At 39.2% G+C, this 25,873-nt stretch overlaps 1 protein-coding gene across 1 annotated transcript in view; it reads right to left on the reverse strand.

The window, feature by feature from the left end:
* Nucleotides 1–25,873, reverse strand: part of SUGCT (succinyl-CoA:glutarate-CoA transferase) — a 536,095-nt gene that overhangs the window by 334,597 nt on the left and 175,625 nt on the right. The window contains exon 11 of the mRNA XM_006757246.2: nucleotides 16,382–16,479. Coding sequence (XP_006757309.1) covers nucleotides 16,382–16,479 — 98 coding nt within the window. The remainder of the gene's footprint in view (nucleotides 1–16,381; nucleotides 16,480–25,873) is intronic.

A 25,873-nucleotide genomic window follows, 5' to 3' on the forward strand; every position in this document is an offset into this window, starting at 1 on the left:
GGGGCAGCGGGGACCACCAGCTCCCCACGATCTCCCACTCTGCCCCTGCCCAGGCCTAACGCCTCTGGCCGAGGCGTTAGGCCTAGGCAGGGGACCCCCAGCTCCCCGCAGTTGCAGGCTCCGCCCCTTTCCAGGCCTAACGCCTCTAGCCGAGGCGTCCGGCCCGGGCAGCAGGGACCCACAGCTGCAGCGGCCCCACAATCTTGGGCTCCGCTTTAGGCCCAGGCAAGGGACCCCTAGCTCCCCGGACTGCCAACTTCAACCATGCCCAGCTCCCATTGCTGGCTCCCCCCCTACTTCCTGCTATCATTGGCCAGGGCGGCAAAGGCGCCTGATTCTCCGATCATGGCTGTGGGGGCAGAGCCTGCAACCGCCTTTGCCCTGCCTCCCAGCTCTTAGCTCCCCCCTGGGTTTCCAATCACTGTCAGTGGCAGGGGGCTTCTTCCTGCTTTCCCTTTCGGCTCCCTGCATTGTGCCTACATATGCAAATTAACCTCCATCTTTGTTGTCAGTTAACTGCCATCTGAGTTGGCAGTTAATTTGCATATAGCCCTGATTAGCCAATGAAAAGGGTAGCGTCGTACGCCAATTACCATTTTTCTCTTTTATTAGTGTAGATTATATATTCTTGTTTCCCAAATTGTGTTCCCAGACACACTAGCATCCCTTGATATGTTAATAGATGTTTGGGATAGAAGAGGAAAAAGAAAAGAAAGTTTCTCTAGTCATATAAGAAATAGTCACTACTTACTATTTCTCCATAGGGATTCATAATACACACTAGCATATTAAGGTTGTAAAAAATTCTCTAAAAGAATAAACTATTTGTCTTCAGCTTAAATTTGACTAATAAAATGTAATGGAAGAGACAATTCAAGTTCTAGAGCCCAGACATCAAGAAGCCTTGTGGCTTCTGCCTTTGCCTAGTGAACAGGTGTTCAAAGAAGACCATGTAAGAAAGTCTCTCCAGCCTAAAGAATAAAAAGGGTGAAGCGAACCAAGTCACTCCATGTAGCCACAAGCAGCACCAACCAGAGAACTGAAGAAAGTTAGAGATGTGTTCTGAACTCGGCTTTGGTTGCAGGGGTGGGAACGTCCAGCTCCCAGGCCATATAAGGCCCAAGAAATCATTTGGTCTGGCCCTGCCAAGGCATTAGGGGTGAGTTAATTAAATGTTTGACCAAATACAGCAGGCTAATTTTTAAGGTGATAACTTTGTATGGCCCGCCAACGATGTTATAAATAACCAAATGGCCCTTGGCAGAAAAAAGGTTCCCCACCCCTGAAGCCGAAAACAAACATACAAGTGGGCCCCCTAAAATCCAGCAGTACCACCAAAAAAACCTTAGAACCATAAAAAAATAATAAATCATTGTTTCAAGACAGGGCCACATGGGCCACATTTATTCCGTTTTTGTAGAACCCTTGAGCCAAAAATGGATTTTACATTTTTAAATGGTTGACAGAAGTCAAGAGAAGAATATCTCATAAGACATGAAAACTATGTGAAATTCAAATTTCTGTGTCCATACATAAAATTCCACTGGAACCCAGTCACACTCACTCACTAAGTATTGTCTATGGTTGTTATCTTGCTACAATGGTAGAGTTAACAAGAAAGCCTAAAATATTTACTCTCTAGTCCTTTAAGAAAAAGACTTCCCAACCCATTTTAAAGCAGTAAGTTCTAGGATAGTATGCTGTAAGGCAATAGTTACTTAAGATTTAAAATTTTTTTATCTTATTTTTTTGCATACCACATTGTGTTTTAAATTTATACCTATGCTTGTATATTTAAATTAGTTATTAATTTCTGAAATATTCCATTGTAGCTTAGTTTTCTTTTTTGAAGCTTAGTTAAGATATTCTTTGTGACCTAGTCTGTAATCGATGTTTGTAAATGTCCCTTAGAAACTAGAAAAGAATATATGCTCTCTGTTAGCTGAGTATGCAAGTGTGACACATATCTACTACTTCTACCTCATTAAATATACTACATATATCCTCCTCTCTTAATCTACTTTAGAAAATAGCATGTTAAATTTTTATAAAACAATTATGTTTCTCACAATTTCTCTCTAACTGTCTGGTAGTTCTAAATTTATTTCAGAATTTATTTCTATACTTCTATGTGCTTAAAATAGCTGAGAACCATCAATGACTCTTATTTTACAGTATATAGCAATGGCCACCAAAAAGGGCCAATCCCAAACCAGGAAGATCCAGGCCAGCATTCTGATTTTCCTTTTTTATTTCCCTTCATTAAATTGAAAAGAGTTCTGAGACTTAAATAAACTCAGACATTCCAAAGTCTGGATTTTTCTTTTTCCAAAGTTAGCAAATGAGAAAAGAAAAACAGTTCACAATTACAGTAAAGGAAAATCATTAAGAAAGGAAAATGTATAAATTGAAGAACTAAAAGGTGTGTGTGTGTGTGTGTGTGTGTGTGTGTGTGTGTGTGTGTGTAAGTGAGGGGTTTGGGGGTGACAGAATGTTCACTTATTCTCTTTTCCTAGGAAGGACTGTTTGAAACATAAAATGTATAGCTATACAAAAGGAGAATAAGCAATTATGCTGTAAGTACTGTGGAAAAGGAATTGATCATCAGAAGACTCCCATTTCAGTTTCACCAATGGACTGTGTGATGACACTGGAAAAAACACTTGTTAAAGTAGAACTACGGTAGGTCCAGTCTGGCACCGGAAGCAGTGAGTAGCTTGCCAAAGCTACTGTGGATTATGCAGGTGAAGATGGCCAGGAGCAGCTGGTCACTAGAGAATATGTCCAGATGCTGGACAGCCGGTGGAAGTCAAGACAACGGGGATGTCAGCTGTCAGGTCTTACTGGAAACATCAGTTGATGTAAGATCAAAGACCCAAGGAAGGCTGGAAAACCAAAGCTAAACGGAGGTAAGAATAGAACCCAAGTGGGGGCCAAGTAGTTGCCAAACAGAACTCAGTCTGAGCCAAAGGCAGGCAGGAATTTGGGCAGGGCAGAAATGAGTCTGGGAGTCTGAGGTTCAAACCAGGGTCACAGGAGAAGCAGTCAAACTCTAGATTCTCTACTCAATTCAAAAGTCAAGAGCAAAACAAGGTCAGCCAGAAACGTCTGGAGAGCTGTGCCTACTGCCTCCCCACACCAAGGCCTTTGGAGTTGGCTTTGTGAAATCTCCACCAGATTTCCAGGAGTCTCTGACCAAGATGCTGTTAAATTCTAAATTCTTACACTTATAAAGGGGTTAAGTTCAATGATATCCAAATTTTATCCAGCTCACCAAGTTCTATATATCTAAAAATATACATTACATTTCAAAAGAGAAATGAGGAAATTCCTTTTTTTTTTTATTCAGGGAAACAGTTTACTGGACTCCTACCCACCACCATCAGTCCCCACCCTCACCCCACAAGGACATATAAATATCCCACCACTACCACCTAATTCTTCCTACTAAAAGGCAGTGTGGGATGTTTTATAGCCCTCCTGGAAAAAAAGAAGGGAGGGTGATGAGTGGGATGACATTCCAGTGCATCCTGACTCACTTAAACTCATCATTTGATTCTCAGTCACAAAGAATTCTCCTAACAGGACGGAAAGAGGCCTGGTCATGAGGAGCTTGTTTGGAGTTGTGGTGGTTCCCTGTGCATTCTGAAAGCCAGAAGGATGCATTCCAGGGCTGTGTTTCATTCTTTTCCCCTCCAGGCTGATTTTATAGCAACAACACATATCCACTTAAATCTATCTCCAGATCACCAACATTCAGAAAATGGACCACATAAAACACAGACATTTTATAAGGGATCATCTATTAGCTGATAATGGCAGAGCTTCCATGGAATGCATCAGAGAACAAATGTGACCCTCACCAAATGTCACATCTATTTATCCAAATCAGCCCTCTTCGGCGTACGCCAGATAAGCCTACCATGATAGGATTCAAAGCATTATGGAGGGCTGGGGGGAGGTTACAATAAACTAAATATGTAGGTTGAGGATGTATATAAATCACATGAAATGCAGCTTCATAAGATACTAATAGATGTTGGGGTGTGGGGGGAAGAGGGTTGGCAAAGCAATTTTAAATGTGATCAGATGGGAAAGAGACTATTAGTCCAAAAAAAAAAAGCTTCAGAAGAAGAAAACAATAAGTTTCTCTATGTATATTAAAAACATGTAGACATGGGAGAGTCAATTGTTGCCAGGTTTAGAGAGGGGAGGAATTAATCAGAGTTTAAAGAGACTTCCATAGCCTCCCGGCCGGGCAGGAGTGTCAGTTAGGGGAATCTAATCTCTGGGGCTTTTCATTCTTCTCTTCATTCACCTTAGGCAAACACTGCTTGCATGATCCCTCTACCTTCTCCACATTCAAATCCAGGCTGAGGAAAAGGTCTGGGAAAATTTATTTCACTAAGGCAGTGGTTCTCAACCTTCTGGCCCTTTAAATACAGTTCCTCATGTTGTGACCCGACCATAAAATTATTTTCGTTGCTACTTCATAACTGTAATGCTTCTACTGTTATAAATCATAATTAAATATCTATAATGCAGGATGGTCTTAGGCGACGCTTGTGAAAGGGTCATTCGACCGCCAAAGGGGTCGCGATCCACAGGTTGAGAACCGCTACACTAAGGAATAAGCATACCTGCTTTATCTCTCCCTGTGTTATTTATTTAAATCTGAAGAGTGGGCAAACTTTTAAGTCAAAAAAAAATCTATAATTGCAGATTCTCTAAAATTAGCAAACTAAGTGTAAAGTAGGGTTATATCCCATGGACTGGATGTTCCTTCCAGCCCTTCTAAATGATATATCATAAGGGTGGCCACTGATAAAATCCCCCCTGTTCTCTAAGCAAGCCACTTATTCAATGAAGCCTTCATACAAAGAAGTAAAAGCCAACTAGGAAGTTGATACATGATGTCCACTTATTATTTGTTTTTAAAACAGTTCAAATGTGAAAGACAAGATAAGGACAGGAAGATGGGGCAGAGAAAGGAGGACTGAAATGGGGATTAAGAAAGGGGAAAGGAGAAGGGGCAAGAGATAGAAAGCTATTAGAAATAAAATATGAGGTAGTGTTATTTTCTACTAAAAATAAAAATTAAGGATATTACAGATGTTATTTAATAGAAAAGTAAGTCAACAGCTTTCAGGAAGGCCAAAGACTCATTAAAGCTTTGAAAGACTTAACCATAAAAATGACACAGGATGTATTTTACTTAGTTCAAAGGCCCAGACTGAACCTTTTCAGAGCGTCTGTTAACACTGCAGAGCAACTAAGGGACACACAAAAGCGTTTCATTCTTTACAGAGTACAGTCACAACTACACGGAACAGAGCAAGTAGAATATTCACAAGTTCCAAAGTCATTGCCAACACTGAGAAACAAATGTCTCCTGAAAAGGAATAGAATACGAGTTATTAAGATCCACTTGTGGTTTAAAAATAAAAATACTAAACACTATTAATAGCCTTTATTAAGAGTGCTATACAAAGTTAAATGTATTCCTGAGTCCTGTGAGCTATTTTAAATTTATTTTTTTAAGTTAGCTGGAGCAAGATCGTACAGGCCAACTAGAATGGCATGCTTTGCTTTTGCTAGAATCAAATCAATACAATACTACCAAGTTATATCATCCTATCAGGATTTGACTGGCAGTTAAATAGAACTTTATGAAATCAAAATTGTGGAAGTTAATTCATAAAATTACAATTTGGAAGAGAAAATCCTCTCCAAAATATGGGATTCATGAATTTTTAAAAATGACATAAACTTTGATAATAAAAGATTCAGGAGCTGTAATTGATGATTCTTGAGGGTTGCAAGTCTCCTAAAATAGACTGAGCACTGTGGTGTGCTGAGTGCTATGATAGCAGTTTCTATGCCTGATCTGCTTGTTAGTTCTCACGATGAGGTAGGTCTTGGAATGTGTGTCGTACGTAGGAGAACCTGAGGCTGAGAGCACTCAGAGGACTTGCTCAAGACCCCAGAGTTAGTCAAAGGAAGACTCTTGTCTCCAATTCAGGCTTTTGACTTTAGGTGATCACAACAGCAGTCTCCTAGGTTAGTTCAGACCAAGTCCTCATGTCCGGCTACCACTGCTCCCCTGTTTTTATTTTGACCTGACACTGAGGGATCTTCCCTCTTCCCTTTGGCCAGTTCTGCCAAACTTGGAAAGCTCTGGCCTCCCTCACTGAGTGCCTGAAACCCAAACAGGCACTAGAAATAAAATTTAAAAAGATATATTCTCTTAGGTTATGCCCTTGTATGTTCATCGGCTGTAACAAATGTACCCCTCAGGTAGGGAATGTTGAGAAGGGACAGGAGGATAGATATGGGAGCTCTCTGTACTTTCCTCTGAATTTTGCTGTGAACCTAAAACTGCTCCAAAATAAAGTCTTAATAAGAAAAAAGAAATTGTCTCTACCTTAAGAAATTTACTCTCTTGCCAGGAGGGAGAGGTAAATGAGTGAGGACAACTGAGTGCTATAAGTGCTTTGATGCGGCAGCAGAGGAGAGGCTGCTGAAATAGACAAGTGCAGAAGGAAAGCTCCTGAAATGCGTGCTCGTGTCAAAGGACTGGTAGAGCAACCAGTGAGACCAAAAAAAAAAAAAAAAGCTGCATCATTTCAGGGAAAAGAAATGGCCATGTGAGCAGAGAGGCTGAAAACACCAGGCCACATTATAAGGAATTTCACATGATTGTAAGGTGACAAGGCTGGGAAATGCAATTCCAGGTGTTAAGGTAATTCAAACTTTACCCTCCAAACCCTGCAGAGGCCCTGAAAGACCTGCGCAGGCAGTAGAGTGGCCAAATTTACCTGATGGTACCAAGATGCCAGCTTTTAAAAATTAACGTTACATTTAAGTGTCTTTGATGTTACAATCCCTCCATCAATGACCAAATATTGCTCCAGGTCCTAATTTCCAATATTGTGCACAAGTCTAGTAAAAATAATTTGACACCAAATTTTAAAAATATGATCAGATTAAATGAATCTTTTTAATAACCCCTTGAATCAATTCAAAAAGTATTTGTTTAGCACCTCTGTTTAGAAGGCCCTGAACTAGGGCATTTAATTTTACAATATTATAATATAGTAAAGTCTGAAAATAAGCAAGTATTCAATTACATATTAGAAACATAATTTAGAAAAAATATGATCATTCAAAACTAAAAATAATTTCACTAAAGGGAACTGTCACGGCAGTTTACAAGGTAAATTTATCCTAATGCTGTGAAGTTTTATTTACGGCAACTGAGTGTAACCAACATGTCAGAAATGCCTTTACTATACTATATTGACATACACCTGTTTAACATGTGTAGCACTTTTCAAAAGTCAATTTAAAAGGTGTCATCTTCCAAGATACATTTTCTCCTCTCGTGATTCTTTTCTTCCCTATGAAATTACACTTAGTTTGCTATTTCCTCTTAAGAACTATCTTTTTTCCTCATTTACCAAATTGTACTTGCCCTTCAAGACCCAGGTGGCACCAGCTGCAGGAAGCCTTCCCTGACTTCCCCAGTTTGAGGTGTTTAACCCCTTCTTTGGACTCCAGCACCCTGTGCCTAGGTTGATCCTAGCATGCTGCACACACTACTTAAATCATTGTCTTCCTAGTTTATTTCCTAACTAGAGGCTCAGTGCATGAATTCTTGCACCAGTGGAGTCCCCTGGCCTGGTCTGTGGGATCAGGCTGAAACTAGCTCTCCAACATCCCCTGAGGGGTCCCGGATTGTGAGAGGGCACAAGTCAGGCCGAGGGGCCCCACTGGTGCACAATAAGGGCCAGGGAGGGACGCAGGAGGTTCGTCAGCCAGGGAGGGATGGGGGAGGGCTCCAGGGCATGTCCGACCCCTCTCACTTAGTCCCAATCAGCTGGACTCCAACAGCAAGTTAACCTATTGGTTGGAGCCATCTGCCCCCTGGTGGTCAGTGCACGTCATAGCAACTGGTCAACTGGTCGACTATCTGCCCCCTGGTGGTCAGTGCACATCATAACAAGCGGTTGAGCAGCCTTAGCATATCATTAGCATATGACGCTTTGATTGGTTGAACAGATCACCAGATGACCAGGCACTTAGCATATTAGGCTTTTATTATATAGGATTATAACATGAGCTCCTCTAAATCCCAGACCTCATATTTCACCTCTGTATTTGCAGGAGCAGGCAGGGCCCATAGTCAGTGGCCAATAATGTTGTAAAGAGAGAAAGGGGGAGAAATAAAATGAATTGTATTTCTATTTTCTCCATCATTTCTCTTTTCCTTTGTCCTCATTTCATGTCTTCCTATTATTTCTCCCCAAGTACTAATACATCATCTTCTCTTCAGTTTCATGATTTTCACCTCTCTCCTGAGGTCCTGGCTATTGCAAATCATGCTGGTCCAATGTGTGAGTGGCTGAGGTTCAGAAGTGTGCTGCTACTTAGCACTGCAAGGAAGGGGTTAGATTTAACAGGCTCTGGATTAACCTTTTTTATATCCCTTCTGAGTGTTAGCTGGGAACTTTCACACGCTTTAGCTTTGCCTACTTTTCAAGATCAGCAGCTGGGTCAACAGACGTTCTGCAGCACCCTGGCTAGAATGGCAAGCTCAGGAGGGGAGCCTTCCATCTTTACATTTTAAAAAATAAAATAAAAGTTGCTCACCACACTGATGAGAATAGTAATACCTGAGAGCACTTGAGGGGAACTGGGCCTGCGCTGGCTGTGAAAGGAAAACTCACTGATGACAAAAACATGCAGCTGCCGTCCTCTGAATGAGGCTAACCACTCCCAGAGAGTAGCATCAAACTGCATTTAGCAAGAATAACGGAAAAGGCATGTAAGTGACTGACATTTCTGATAAGCATCTTAAAAGACTCTATGGATTTCATAGAAGAACACAAAGTGCATCATCTGATTCTAAACAACTAAATGATGGCTTACCGTGGACAGAGAAGTTATCTTGGAAAATTACTCAAGAAATTAATCAAAACTTAATCAGAAAAAAATACTTTGTAAGAAAGATTTTGAAATAGGAGATGATATATGTTGGCACATTTAGGAGAGGGGACCTTGTAAAAATCCATAAATGCTTCTGTTTTTTACTTTTGGATATCAAATTGGATAAAAAGGGGTAAGAGTTGTTCTTTTTTTAAAAAAAGAAAAATAAACACTGTGTCCATCATTCCTAGAATGTGTCTTCAAAGCTGTCTGCAGTGCAAATTCACTCTCACAACTCCCTCTACAGTTATACATATTTTAACAACTTTTTAAAATAAAAATGTAGGCCAAGGAAATTGTCTATGAGCATTAAAGGAAAGTATTTATAATGTAATGTTTAATAGCAGACAACAGGCAAAAACATGGTATACTCACATGGTAATGTAGCTATTGTTACCAAAACAATGCTTTTATAATAGAAATGATGGGAACACCACACTAAACAAAATTATAGCATGTATATGAACATGCTAAAAAAGGCAAAAATATAATAAATTATTAACAGGCAGAGTCTGTGAATGCAATACTTTTGTAAAGTAAATTTTCTTAAAAAAATGTTACCTGAAAAATAAAAAGTAGTAGAAAGCTAACTACTTAGACATATCACAATAAATGTTTTTATGGAAGAGTTCTTTTTCTCATTTTATTAAGTTTATTGGGGTGACATTGGTTAATGAAACCATATAGGTTTCAAGTGTACAACCCAATAAAATATCATCTGCACACTGCACTGGGCATTCACCACCCAAAGTCAAGCCTCTTTCCATCCCCATTTATCCCCCTTGTGCCCGCTTCCACCTCCTCCTGCCCCCATTCCCTCAGACTCGTGGTCGGCAAACTGCAGCTCGCGAGCCACATGCGGCTCTTTGGCCCCTTGAGTGTCGCTCTTCCTAAGCCTTAGGAGTACCCTAATTAAGTTAATAACAATGTACCTACCTATATAGTTTAAGTTTAAAAAATTTGGCTCTCAAAAGAAATTTCAATCATTGTACTGTTGATATTTGGCTCTGTTGACTAATGAGTTTGCCGACCACTCCCTCAGACTATGCTGCTATGTATGTCTATGTGTCATATATATTCCTTAATCCCTTCACCTTTTTTAACCCAGCCCCACAAGCCTCCTCCCCTCCTACAGCTATCAGTCTGTTTGATGTGTCTATGCTTCTGTTTCCATTTTGTTGGTTAAATTATTTTGTTGATTAGATGCCACATATAAGTGAGATCATGTGGTATTTGTCTTTCTCTGACTGGCTGATTTCACTTGGCATAATTTCAAGGCCCATCCACGCTGTCATAAAAGGTAAGGTTCTCTTCTTTTTTATAGCCAAGTAGTGTTCCATTCAATAAATGTACTACAACTTTTTAATCCACTCATCTAATGATGGGCACTTGGGATGTTTCCAGATCTTGGCTATTGTAAATACAGCTGCAATGAACACAGGGGTGCATATATTTGTTTGAATTAGTGTTTCAAATTTCTTTGGATATAGTCCCATAGTGAAATTGCTGGGTCATAAGAAGTGAAATTGCTGCGCTATCAGAGGCCGTGACGGGAGGCTCCAGAGGAGTCACGCCAGTGGTTCCAGCTCTAAGCTGCACCCCTTCCCCCTGTGGAATTGAGCTCAACAGGACAGGGCCAGCAGGATATGGGGAAGCAGATTAAGGCAGCTCTCCACTGGGGGTGGTGCAAGCTTGCTGGAGGGGAGCAAGCTGCACATCTCCCTTAGCTCCGCAGCCATGCCACAGACCCCAACAAGGGAGTCTTCTGTTGAGGATGGCACCTGCCAAACCCACAGGAGAGGGGGAAAGATTAGCCTCCTTTCCAAAGCCACACAATTCAATGACTGTCTTACAGTCTGCCCATGGCTTCTGCAGAAGCCAACAGTAATGATGGGCACTTGGGATGTTTCCAGATCTTGGCTATTGTAAATACAGCTGCAATGAACACAGGGGTGCATATATTTGTTTGAATTAGTGTTTCAAATTTCTTTGGATATAGTCCCATAGTGAAATTGCTGGGTCATAAGAAGTGAAATTGCTGCGCTATCAGAGGCCGTGACGGGAGGCTCCAGAGGAGTCACGCCAGTGGTTCCAGCTCTAAGCTGCACCCCTTCCCCCTGTGGAATTGAGCTCAACAGGACAGGGCCAGCAGGATATGGGGAAGCAGATTAAGGCAGCTCTCCACTGGGGGTGGTGCAAGCTTGCTGGAGGGGAGCAAGCTGCACATCTCCCTTAGCTCCGCAGCCATGCCACAGACCCCAACAAGGGAGTCTTCTGTTGAGGATGGCACCTGCCAAACCCACAGGAGAGGGGGAGAGATTAGCCTCCTTTCCAAAGCCACACAATTCAATGACTGTCTTACAGTCTGCCCATGGCTTCTGCAGAAGCCAACAGTCCTTTCTGCTGGACTTGAGCTTGGCAAGGTGGTGTCGCCAGCATTTGGAGGACTGGGTTAGTGTAGTCCCCCAGCTAGTGCTGTAAGAATAGGAGTGCCCGACCCTGGGAGATGGCACCTGCAGGTGGTGCGGGATGTTAACTCAGGATTGGGACCTCAGTAGCCGATCCTCCAGGCTTCCGTACACCCACGAGTCACCTTCCCTCTACCACAAGCTCCTGTGTGCTGGCCCTTTAGGAGAGCACTTGGGATTCTAGCAGACTCCCTCCTCTTCCCAGTGGACAGAGTCCCACTGATTCTTGCTGCCAGGCACTCTGAAGGCGCCTCTTTTCGGCCCTAGTGCTCTCGTTTTGGGGGTCCCAGTATGGAGTTGAGACCCCATGGTCCTCAAGGGGACTTTTGCAGCCAACATATCCTTCTTACTTATCAGCTACCACACCTGGCTGCAAGGGCCAGCCCTCTCTACGTCTCTGCCCTTCTTACCAGTCTCTGTGTAGCTTCTGCTATAAACCCTTGAATATAATGTTCCTTTTCAGCTGTCCTTCAGTTAGTTATTCAGGTTGACTGCTCTATAATTTAGCTATAAATCCAGTTTGGTGCCCAGAGGAGCTGTGTGTACCTTTCACCTGTCCTGTAGCATTATTGGATCCTCTATGGAAGAGTTCTTAAAAAAAAAAAAAATTAAGTCTTCTAGAAAGTCTGCAGAGTTACTCTCAGGAAAGTCCAGTAGGGCTTTTATCTTTGTTTTTTAAAAAACAATATTTCTAGTGCTCAAAACAGTCACTGCTATATAACAGGTTCAACAAATGTTTGTTAATAAATGAGTGAGAGAATGAATGAATGGGAAGCATATACCATTGAAACTCTTGAGTCCCTCAAGTATCTTCATTTGAAAAAGGAGGTTTTGCTGTCTCTCAGTTGCTGGAAGACTTTGAACTCTACCAGGTATAGTATTCCCTTCAAGTCATCTCTTTGGGGTGGGAGAAATAGGTGAAGGTGTCAAAATGTAAACTTCTAGTTATAAGATGAAAAGTTCTGGGGATTTAACATACAGCATGGTGACTACAGTTAACCATACTCTATTGTATATTTGAAAGTTACTAAGAGAGTAGACCTAAAAATTCTCATAAAAAGAAATATATATATATATAACTACTTGAGGGGATGGATATTAACTAAATTTATTGTGGTAATCATTTTGCAATATATATACATATATAATCATTAGGTTGTATACCTTAAATTAATGCATGTATTAATTATATTTTCAATAAACGTGGGGGGAAATATGCCTATTCTGGTTAATTGGAAAATAGAAGTTGCTGATTTTTAGATCTAAAACAATTCCTTAATTTCACAAGTTTAAGAAACTACTTTATCATAAAGTCATAACTTTTGCAACATGACTTGTCTGCCACCTCTCTCTGGACCCACCTACTCCCATTCTTACCTTTGATCACTGAGCCCCGGGTATACTGTCCTCTTGGCTACTCTTTAAACTCCCAACCATGCACCTATTGCCTGGAAAGCTTCTCCAGGATACCTGCTGCTCTCCCTATCTTGTTTCCTTCAGGACTCTGCACAAATGTCCCTTTATCAGAGAGTGACAGCCTAAATGGAACAGCCAGCCTCAGACCCAGCTTTTGGCACTCCTCATCCCCCCCCCCGCCTTCCCTGCATTTATTTTTCACCAACTTATTTTGATCTTTTACTTCTCTATCCTTGGTGCTTACCAAATGTTTATTGGAACTGCAGAGCATTATGCTAAGTGAAATAAGCCAGTCAGAGACAGATAAGTATCACATGATCTCACTCATTTGTGAAATATAATGAACAAAAACAGATCCAGAGACAGAGAAGCATCGATCAGACCATCTAACCTCAGAGGGAAGTTAGGGGAGGGTGGGGATGAGGGGAAGAGATCAACCAAAGGACGTGTACGCATGCATATAAGCCTAACTAATGGACACAGACACTAGGGGGGGTGAGGGCATGAGTGGAGGAGTCGGGGGGGAGATAAAGACACATATGTAATACCTTAATCAATAAAGAGAGAAAAATGTTTATTGAGTAAATAAACAAGGACACAGTAACATTTTCTATACCACTTCAAGGAGACAATATGAATGTGATCAAGGTTCTGTCTTTTGAGTATCTTTTCTAACTATTCACTATGGGGTCTAACTTTGAGACTAACCTCCCTCTACTTCAGAATTTTCATCTGTAAAGAAAAACTAATAATATTTTTCTGGTAGACCCTTGGCCTCAAATAAATGCTGATTCCTCTCCTTCCTCTTACGCTGCCTCCTTTCCGTGGTTGGGAGCTAATGTGTCTCTGATTCACAAGTTCTGCGATTGCTGTTAAATGAAAGGAACAATGTGTGGAGCAGACCTTCAACAGTGTCTTTCCCAAAAACAGCTCCTGTGGATTCTGTTTCTGTTTGGTAACCGGATACAAGGAACAAAAGGACACCTTCTTCTCTGACTGGGAACCCAAACAGAGACATTTGAGGATGATTTCATGAAGTTGCAGAATTAACGCTGAAACGTGACTGTTCTAGAGTAATGGTAAATCTGGGAAGCATTTCAGAGAGAGAACAAAAGAAGCCAAATGGGAGTGTGGCTGGAGCAGGCGCCATATATTGAGAAAAAGAGAGAAAGGAAAGGTCACGTAAGATTATGAAAGATCATGATGTCTGACTAAAAAGACCAGATTTCATACTGTAATTAGTAGAGAGCCAGAGAGTCACTAAACATTTGAAAATCAGTAAGACACGGAATAATAAAATGGTAAATTTTAAAACGTTCAGAGACTTCTGAAAGCTGAGCAGCAGGCGGTACTAATGAACCCAGTGACATTTGTTCAGAAAAACAAATGACAAGGTTATAAATGGGAATTAATCATCCTACTCTCCCTGGTCATCACCGTTTGATTCACCACATAGGAAAAGAGACATGAGCTGGGAAAGACTGAAGAACTACATTATCACAAGAGAGCACCAAAAAATGTCAACATACCAGAACAAGAGCACATGAACTTGGCCTCCAAACAACAAGGGCTCTGTGTGTGTGTGTGATCTGAGTAGGACCTCTCTTAAGACTACTCCCTGCCTAGATTCTTCTTTGTTTTATTTTTTTCTTTATTGATTAAGGTATTTTATATGTGTCCTTATCCCCCCATTACCCCGCCATCCTCCCACACATGCCCTCACCCCCCTGGTGTCTGTGTCCATTGGTTAGGCTGATATGCATGCATACAAGTCCTTTGGTTGATCTCTCCCCCTTACACCCACCCTCCCCTGCCTTCCTTCTGAGGTTTGACAGTCTGATTGATGCTTCTTATTAAGTACAAATAAAGACATACGAACTTTATGGGTTCCAAAATGCTAAAATTCCCCTTCTGTGTATATGAGTAGGAAAAATATAATATTTAATTCATCCTAAAGAGAAAAATAAAAATTAATCTGTTACAGGTGCTGCTAAAAGTATTCTCACAGCAGAATTCTATAACAGAATTTAGCAAGGAATACAAGTTTTAGGACTTAGGAAACCAATAACTTAACTTCGAGGTTCTTGAAGTTATGAAAGTGCTGGCAACTAAATAGCAAGATGACACTTGTATCTGCCTGGGTTTTGTATTTTCCTTGGGTCCACTCTTCTCACAGAATGGATATGATTTATTTAGACTATCAAAGAGCTTTTATAAGGTTCTCACAAGAGCCTATTATTGAAACTTGGTAACCATGGTGTGAAAGAAAAAAGTCGTATCAATGAATTAAATGAATTAAAAACTGCTTGAGAGGCAAAGAGGCCAAAAACAGAATTAACTGGCTGGTTCTCATGTGGAGAAAGGTTAATGACTGAGGGCTCTTAGGCTCTGCAGTAGAATCAGAGTTATATTTAACTAATGACTGAGAAAGGGGAGCCCCATTCTCATTCCCCCATTCTCTGCATATCAGTCCCACACACAGAGCTCCCACTGACTGCAAAACCTTTGGCACATGGGGGAGATACAGGGAGTGTGGGGAAGTGCTTAAACCCCAGGAGAGAGCAAATATAAGTAATGAATGATAACTCATGTAGAAAGCCCCAGATATAAAGGAGACATATCTAAATACTGTATTAGTGTAATTCAATTTCTAAAACTTTGATATATACTACATAGAAATACGAGTGCCTTTTCAAAACACAAGATGTGGTATTTCAACAACAGTACATAATTAGTTGGCATAATGAGAGCCAATGTTCCATACATGAAGAATAGCTCAAGTGGGCATCTAATTCTGCAAAAACCATAAAGTCTATTTTATGTATTTAGAAATGTAGAAATAAACAAGTAAAACTGATTTTAAAAATTAAGAATTACTACAGTCTTCTGAGGCAAACTTGACAAATTGGTACAGGTTTTAACAGAAGCATAACCTGATGTGAATGGAATAATTGGGAAATCATATACTCTAATTAACATTAATGCTTGTGACCATAGCTCAATATGGCATTTTCAAAACATCATTACAAAACTTCACAGAAGAGGGTCAGAAAAGCCAGAAAAACTCCTAACTTAACTTCTATTTGTCTCAGTTTCCCTGTCTATAAGAAGGGGAATAATAAAGCTGACCTCACAGGATGATTGTAAAGGTTAAGAGAGATCAGGTATGTAGAGTGTTTAAGAAAGTAAAGGTAAAAACTAATGTTAATTATTGTTGTTGTTGGTATTCATGATGTTCTAACCCCAAAGAACATGCCACAGACAATCAATACATCTGGTTTATAGCACTGTTAAGACTCAGTACTTAAGAAGACAATTAAAATGCTTTTAAATGCATTCAAATAAAGAAAACACTTAGTTTTAAAATACCTTCCCATTAACCAATTTTGTGAGATGGAAAAAAAAAACAGTCAAGTTAATCTAAATAAGCCTAAAAAGAACACCACAAAACACCAGATAAATGCTAATCACATAATTCTTGAATGTACAAATAGTAGATCAAAGCTTACCGTGCAGATAATATTTTAATAAGCTCTTTTCTATTCTGTACCCGAAGGTGATTAGTTTTATACTTGCAGTCATCAATCAGTTCAGGCAAATTCAAGATCTAAAAGAGAAAAATAATTTTAATGTATAACTCACAAGTTTTTCTCGTACCTGCCTGTGGGTACTAGTGTTCAAGGCCTACCACTCCTTCCCCAAGACCATTCCTTGCTGGTCTTTATCCTTTTCTCAACAAGAGCAACAAAGGAAACTAGAGGGAAGAATCATGCCATTAGGATGCGTGATGCTGTGACTGTCCGCACTTACAGAAATCAACATAGATCTTGTAGATACATTTACTCATTTATTCCACATGTCAATAAATATTATCTGTGCTGCTAGTCCTATCCATGATGTTGTACAAGATGCTAAAATAAAGGCAAAACACACACACATTTACCCTAAATGCTCACCATTAAAATAATGTCAAATTTAAAGATATTTTTCTAATACAAGTACCACTATTTTTCTTTAATATCTCTCCCTGAAGGAATAACAAATAAAAATGCTTTATATACTTCCTCTTTGGCTCCTCCTCCATAAACGAAAAATCTATCTGCCAAGTTCCACTCACTATCCTGCAATCTTAACAAGATCATAACAGAAGTATCTGGTGGATTTGGAATGGATGTTTTAAAAACAATACGTGGAGGCAGAGTTTGGCAGTTGGGTTGGAAAGTCAGGAGCATTTATAGACTAGGGTCAGGGCCTGTAGCCTACAGAAAGCTTCACTACATCTATGAATGTATTTGCTTTAAATAAAAACATTTAATGGTTTCATTTGTTTCCCACAGTATAAATAAAATAATCCATTAATCATCTTACAAAAGAGGAGAAGTAACTCAAACTACACTAAAAAATTCAAGAGTAGGGAAGACACACAAGCTCACGACACCAGCATTACCCTAATTCCAAAACCAGGTAAAGACATTACAAAGAAAAAAATTATAGGCCAATATCCCTCATGAATATTGATGCAAAAATCCTCAACAAAATATTAGCAACCCGACTTCAGCAATATATTAAAAATATCATACACCATGAACCTGGGATGCAAAGTTGATACACTATCAACAAATCAATTAACATGTTATACCACATTAACAAAATGAAAGATTCAAATCATATGATTACATTCATAGATGCAGAAAAGCATTTTACAAGATCCAACACCCATTTATGATACTAACGCTCAGGAAAGTGTGAATAGAGGGGACATACCACAATATAAAGCCCATAAAAGATAAGTCCACAGCCAACATCATAGTCAATGGAGAAAAACAAAAATCGTTTCCCTCAAGATCAGAAACAAGACAGAAATGTCCACTTTCAACATTCTTATCCCACATAATACTGGAACTTCTAGCCACAGCAATCAGACAAGAAGAAAAAATAAAAGGCATCCAAATTGGAAAGAAACAAGTAAAACTGTCATTATTTGCAGATACCATATATAGAGAGAACACTAAAGATACCACCAAAAAACCTACTAGAACTGATAAATTAATTTTAATTTAAATTAAATTAATTTAATTTTAATTAATTTTAATTTAATTAGTTTTAAAACAAAACTGCAATGAGATACCATCTCACACTTGTCAGATGGCTACCATCCATAAATTAACAAACAGCAAGTGTTGGGGAGGATGCAGGGAAAAGGAAACCTTAGTGCACTCACTGTTGGTGAAAATGCAGATTGATGCAACCACTACGGAAAAAAGTTTGGACCATATAGAACATTGGAACAGAGAGCATTTTTTAAGGTGGAATAAGTCTGACAGAAAAAGCAGATATGCTATGATTTCTTTTTTATGAGGAATCAAAAATACAAAACAAATAAACAAAATGAAATAGAGGCAAACTCCTAGATAGAATTGATGGTTATTACCAGTAAGGAGATTGGGGGGTAGGGGAAAGTACAAATGTCCAGTTATAAACTAAACAATTCATGAAGATGTAATATATAGCATAGGGAATATAATCAATAATATTGTAATAACTATGAACAGTGATAGGTAATTATTAAACTTATGGTGATCACTTTGTAAGGTATATAAATATTGAATCACTATGTTGTACACCTAAAACTAATAATATTGGATGTCAACTATAATTAAAAATACATATTAAAAGAAATAAATGGGGAAGTAGAAATAATCAGCAAAGAAATAGAAGATATGATGAACCAAATGGAAATTTTAAAACTAAAAAATACAGCCAAATAAAGAAAGAAACACTTCACTAAGTGCTCAATAGCACAATGGAGATGACAGAGTAAACAATCAAAAGATTGAAAATAGATAACTAGAAATTATTCTATCTGAACCACAGAAAGAAGAAAACTAGTCCTCTCCCCCAAAAAATGAAAGAACACATCTTCAAGGACCAGTAGTACAATAGCAAAAAGTCTAATATTTATGTTATTGTACTCCCAGAAGGAGAGGAGAAAGAGTATATGCTGCAAACTTCCCAAATTTGGTAAAAATTAAAAACCTACTGATTTAATAATTTCATAGAACCTCAAATAGGATAAACCTCACTACATCCATGCCCAAATACAACAAAATCTTACTGGTGAAAACTAATGACAAAGATAAAAATTTTGAAACTCCCCCAAGAAAAATGATGTATTACCTATAGTAGAATATTGACTCAACTGATTGCAGATTTTTTGGTAGGAATTACATAACCCAGAGCGAAGTGGCACAATGTGCTTAAAGGACTGAAAGGAAAGAACTGTCAACCCAGAATTTTATACCCAATAGAAATATCCTTTTAAAATGAAGGTTAAGTGAAAGCATTCTTCCTCCCTCTTTGCCATTTTGTTTTGAACAAGCAAATGCTTTTTATTTCTTTTAGGGAAAATAGTACCTAGTAGGAGTACATGACATTTGCTTAGTGCTTAATAGATAAAGCACTTTTGTTTACATTGTCTCATTTTTTTTCTGAAGCAGCACTCTTTAAAGCACCTAAAGAATAATTAGAATGAGTATGATCATAACACATGAAGCAGTTTCTCTAGAAACATTACTTTTGCTCACTGTTTAACACTTCCAAAGAGAAAAGAGGTCCAATAAGTTAAATAAGGACACACGAGAAAAGAGGTCCAATAAGTAAAATCAGTTACCCTTGAGTGCAGTCACAGAGTAGTGTTATATGTAGCTAAAGTATATTCTGGGTGAGGCCAGATTTATAAATTTAAGCTGTGATTTAATGAAGGCACTTGCTTTTTTAAAATTTATCTTTATTGTTTAAAGTTATACAGATGTACCCATTTTTCCCCATTGAACCCTTATAGCCTGCCTCCTCCCCCTGCCCCAGGCCTTCATCCTATATAATAAATAGGTAATATGCAAATTAACCCTCACACCCTCACAAGATGGCTGCCTATGACCAGGCTGGCAGGGGGGTTAGTGAGGGATGACCAAACGACTGAAAAGCAGGCTGCGTGGGGTGACCAGGCCAGCAGGGGTTTAGTGAGGGACGACCAAACGACTGAACAGCAGGCTGCATGGGGTGACCAATTGACCAGGCCAGTTGTGGGGGAGGGGACAGTTAGGAGCAACCAGGCCAGCAGGGAGGGGGCAGTTGGGGGCAACCTAGCCGGCAGTGGGGGGCAGTTAGGGGTGATCAGGCCAGCGGAGGGGAGCAGTTAGAGGCGACCAGGCAGGCAGGCAGGTGAGCAATTAGGAGCCAGCGGTCCAGGATTGTGAGAGGGAAGTCCCCCAAGGGTTCCCAGATTAGAGAGGGTGCAGTCTGGGCTGAGGGGACCCATGCCCCCATGCACGAATTTCGTGCACTGGGCCTCTAGTTGTGAAATAACTTATTCACTCTAAGGGAGGGAGGTAAGATTGGTATTCCTTCACAAGTCTTGAGGTCAATTCTTGGATCAGGTGTAGTGACTGAGGTTTTCAGAAAGAGCACTCTGTGTGCTGTAGCTTTGTAAAATGTGGGAGAGTAATGCGGTCTTTATTATTACTAAAGGAAATGAAAAAGTGAGACATTTAAAAGAGAAATTATACCATTGAGATTCTCTCTTTACTCTGGAGAATCTTTTTCACTTCTCTCTCCATTTTATTTATTTATTTACTTACTTGCTAGTATTTTTCAATTACAGTTTACATTCAATATTAGTCTGTCTCAGAAGTTCAACATAATGGTTAGAAAATTACATACTTTACAGAGTGGTCCCTCAAGTTTCAAGTACCCACCTGGCCCAAAATATAGTGTTTATAATATTATTGACTATATTCCTATGTAGTAATCTACATCTCCCTGACTATTAACTACCAATTTGTACTTCTTAATCTCTCCCAATCTCCCAACCACTTCCCTTCTGACACTGTCAGTCTGCTCTCTGTCTCCATCAGTCTGTTTCTATTTTGTTTGTTTGTTTTATGTTGAGTCGTATGAAATCTATATATGTTTGGGATATTAACCGCTTATCAGTTATATCATTTGCAAACAACTTTTGCCATGCAGTAGGTTGCCTTTTCATCTTGTTGATGCTGTCCTTCACTGTTCAAAAGTTCATTAGTTTGATGTAGTCCCATTTGCTTTTTTTAATTTTTTGTCTTTGCCCAAGAAACCATATCCAAAAAAAAAAAAAAGTGATTGCTAAGTCAAAGAGTATACTGCCTATATTTTCTGTTAAGAATTTTATGGTTTAGGTCTTACATTCAAGTATTTAATCCATTTTAAGTTTATTTTTGTACATGATGTAAAAAAAAAAGTGGCCTAGTTTCATGGTTTTTGGATGTGTCTGTCCAATTTTATCAACACATATTTTTAAGAGACTATCTTTTCCCCACTGTATATATCTGTCTCCTTTGTCATAGATTAATTGACCATATTCATGTTGGTTTATTTCAGGCTCTTTATTATGTTCCATTGATCTATGTGTCTGGTTTTATTTCAGAACCTTACTGTTTTCCTTACTATAGCTTTATAATATAGTTTGAAATCAGGATACATGATACCTGCAACTTAGTTCCTTTACCTCAAGATTGCTTTGGCTATTCAGGGTTTTTTGTGGTTTCATATACATGTTAGAATTATTTGTTTCTAGTTTTGTGGAAATTGCCATTTGGATAGAGATTGCATTGAATCTGGTAATTAATTGGGGTAGTATAGACATTTTAGCAATATTAATTTTTCTAATCCAATAGCATGGTATATTCCATTTATTTATGTCTTTTTCTATTTCTTTCTTCAATGTCTTATAGTTTTCAAAATACAGGTCTTTTACTCCCTGGTTAAATTTATTTCTAGGTATTTCATTCTTTTTAATGCAATTGTAAATGAGACTTTTTTTCTTAATTTCTCTTTCTTATAATTCACTATTTGTGTATAAAAATAAAACTGATTTTTAAATATTAATTTTAAAACCTAAAATAGACTGTTATAAACATTGATTATATATGAATCTCATGGAAACAACAAACCAAAAACCTATAATAGATACACAAAAATAAAGACAAAAGAATTCAAACTCATCACTAAAGAAAATTATCTTTAAGATTCTCTCTTTATCTTTAAATTTTAATTATTATGTGTTTTGGTGTGGACCTCTTTTGGTTCACTTTGTTTGGGACTCTCTGTGCTTCCTGGACTTGAATGTTTAGTCCTACTCTAGGTTAGGGGAGTTTTCAGACATTATTACTTCAGATACATTTTTCTGTCCCTGTCTTCCACTTTTGGTATCCCTATGATGTAAATGTCTAAATGCTTCTTTGATATTATCCCTAAGGTACCATAAACTATCTCTTTTAATTTTTGCTTTTCTGATTTTGTAATTTCCACTACCTTGTTTTCCAGGTTACTGATTCAGTCTTATGCATCATCTAATCTACTATATTTTACAATTTATCTTTTTTGTAAGATGTCCTCCCCCCATGCCCTCTTCACCCCTCTCTTACCCTCTCCCTAGGCCTTCCCCTCACTACTGTCTGTTCATGGGTTATGCATATATGCATATAAGTTCATTGGTTAATCTCTTCCCACCTCCCCTCTCTCTGAAATACATTGGTCTGTTGCACACGTCCTTGTCTCTGGATCTATTTCGTTCATCAGTTTATTTTGTTCATTAGGTACCACATATAAGTGAGATCGAGCAGATGAATGGACTAAAAAACCATGGTGCACAATGGAATACTATGCAACTGTGAAAAAGAAGAATCACCCTTTGAGACCGCATGGAGGGACCTGGAGAGTATTATGCTTATCAAAATAAGCCAGTAAGAGAAAGAAAAGTATCATATGGTCTCACTTACGGGTGGAATCTAATCTATTGACTCCCTCTAGTGTGTTTTTCATTTCAATTATTATATTCTTCAGTCCTTATTGGTTCTTTTTATTTTCTTTCTCTTTGTTGAAGTACTCACTAAGTTCATCTATTCTTTTCCTAAGTTTGTTGAGCATTTTTATAATCAATGTTTTGAACTCTTTACTTGGTAGATTTCTTATCTCCATTTGATTTAGTCCTTCTTCTGGGTTTTTGTCCTGTTCTTTCATTTGGAACATGTTTCTCTGTCTCTTCATTTAGGCTACGTTTCTTTGAATTAGACAAAACAGCATTACCTCTTCTGGTAATGAAGAAGTGGCCTTATGTAGGAGTGTCCCCTTTGTAAACTATGTGTACCAGGTGCCCGGCAGGCCAGGTGAAGCTGGAGCTGGAGAAAGTGGGGGCTATAGGGAGACCCAGAGGCCAGCCTCACCTGGGCTGCCTTGGCAGGCGGGCTGGGTCTTTAGCTGGGGCCGGCACAGGTCACAGGCAGTCCCAGCAGGCAAGCAGAGCCACGGCCACTTTGGCAGGTCAGGTGGAGCTGTAGTAGGAGCAGGCTGAGGCTTTGGTAAGTCCAGGGGACAAACGGCACTGCACGCAGCTTGAGCTGTAGTTAACGGAGGCATGCACCATGGGGAGTCCAGGGGCCGGCCACGGAGCTGGTGTGGGCATGGGGTCCGGGGCAGACAGGGATGGCCTTGGCTAGCTGCCTAGGACTTCTGGATTGTGTTTGTGCTCATGAAATCAAGGTGGAGTGGCAGCAAAACAAATGGTGCTCTTCTGTGTCTGACATCAGAGAGAGTTCCCACCGTTGCCCACATGCTTGGCAAATGCTCTAGGGGGGTGGTTCTCAACCTTCTGGCCCTTTAAATACAGTTCCTCATGTGGTGACCCAACCATAAACTTATTTTCGTTGCTACTTCATAACTGTAACGTTGCTACTATTATGAATCGTAATGAAAATATCTGATATGCAGGATGGTCTTAGGCGACCCCTGTGAAAGGGTTGTTCGACAGCCAAAGGGGTTGAGACCCACAGATTGAGAACTGCTGCTCTAGGGCTAGTAAATGAATTTACTTCCCATATATATATAGGTGCCCTTTAAACCGGTTTTTTCTCTGTGCCCAGGTTGGACAAGTCTGTGTGTGGGCCCTTCAGTGATCCCTTCCTGTGTCCCATCTCAGGCATACTAAGTCAAAATCTTTGGGAATGGACACTTGCTATGCATGCTGACATTGGGAGCCAATGCATATTGCCTCCAATAAAAGAAACTTTAAAGTTTAAGTCCAAATAACTTTTAAAAGGATGTCAATATACTTGAAATAGGAATACCCATTAGATTTGGCATTAATCAGCTTGAAATATCTTACATATGCTCACATTCCCCACTCTTCTGTATCATGTTAAGGGCCATAAAGTAGGATTTTTTATAAATCAAGGTTCACTTTATATGTAGAAAGATATTCTCAACTCCAAGCTTTGAACCCAATGTTCTTGCCCTCACTCTAATCCCTGACAATAAGAGCTCCCTAACAGGAACCTCCCCAAAAAGTGTTAGTTAAGCAGTATATCAAATTTTATTTTGGGAAGAGATTAGGCCTAAGTGAATTCTACTCATTTGTGGCAGACAATATTGCTACATTTCTCCCCAGGAGGTAGGGAAGTAGAGTGGCTATATATTTCAAAGTGGAACTTACTTGGCAAAAGAACAATCTTGATGGGCTCACTGTCAAAAACTGGGGATCTCATCTTCTATAAAGCCAGCTTGAATGGCAAGCCTCTCAGTATGAGATATATATGAATAAAAAAATACTTAGAAGAAACTCACCCACTACAGTTGGGAGGGGGGATCTTGCATCAAAATAAGGATACCGGTGCCCTGACCAGTGTGGTTCAACTGATTGGAGCATCAGCCCATGCACCCAAGGGTCACAGGTTCGATTCCCTGTCAAAGCACATACCCAGGCTACGGGTTTGATCCCTGGTTGGGGCACATACAGGAGGCAACAAATTGATGTTTCTCTCTCATAGTGATGTTTCTTTCTCTCTCACTCCCTCTCCCTTCCTTTCCCTCTAAAAAAGGGAAAAAAAATCCTTGAGTGAAGATTTTTCTTAAATAATAAAGTAAATAAGGACATAGGTGATACTTCTTAGGTGAAAAGGTCTTTTTAAAACAAGTTTACATGTAAGGATATAATTAGGAAGTTTGAAAAAGCCAATCAGATTGCAATATTTGCTCAATATGCCTAATAAATGATGTAAATAACATTAAAATCTTATATACAATTTTTTCTGAATATATCAGAATTTTATAGATACTGTCTTAATGGCTCAAAATAGGAATTATCATTCCTAACTCACATATGGAAAAAACAAGGTCAGTATGCCACTCCCCAAAGCCCTCTGATAGTCTTTTTTTTTAAACAATGTGTCATAACACTCAACAATAACTCATATTTTAGTACTATAATTTATGGAAAATATCCTGCTTTGAAATAAAAATCTTTTCCAATAAATGTTCTTACGGATATTTATGAGGAAGTTCAAAAGTTTCAAATTAATCAGCAATAATGAATCAAAAATAAAAAGAATTCAGTACAGTTATTTTCAACAGTAAAGAATATGTCAACCAGTAATTTCTCTCCTCTCCTCCCCCACCTTTTCTGGAGAGAGAAAACTCCAAAACATATGGCCCAGGAAGACAATCTGTACTCATTTATAGCAATGAACTGGCTTTTACATCTCTGGAGCGAGAGTACACAAATGACTTCATAGGCAGCAGCTTCCGTATGTTTCATATTTTTAACATTGACCGTTCACAATAAAGATTCTTTGATCCCAGATCAAATGTATGAATCAATTTTCTCTACACTTATTCAGAGAAACCATGATAAAAGCCCCCCTCGTCCCCACCTCATATGTTCCAGCCCTTGCTCCAATCAGAACTATCTCCATTTGTCACCTTCTCCGTGGTACTTCCCACCCCTTTGCTGTGGTTTTTAGCTCTGCTCGTTAACCTCTCATTCGAAAGAGGCACAGTAATAAATAAGTTTTGTACATAATAAGTTAACCACAATAAATAAGGTTCCTATAAGGAACTCATAGGCATCTTTAATAAAACTGAAAGCTCATGGTACTATAGTTAGTAAAAAAAAAAAAAAAAAAAAAAAAACC

This window comes from Myotis davidii, unplaced genomic scaffold (genome assembly GCF_000327345.1).
Source record: "Myotis davidii unplaced genomic scaffold, ASM32734v1 scaffold573, whole genome shotgun sequence".
NCBI lineage: Eukaryota > Metazoa > Chordata > Mammalia > Chiroptera > Vespertilionidae > Myotis > Myotis davidii.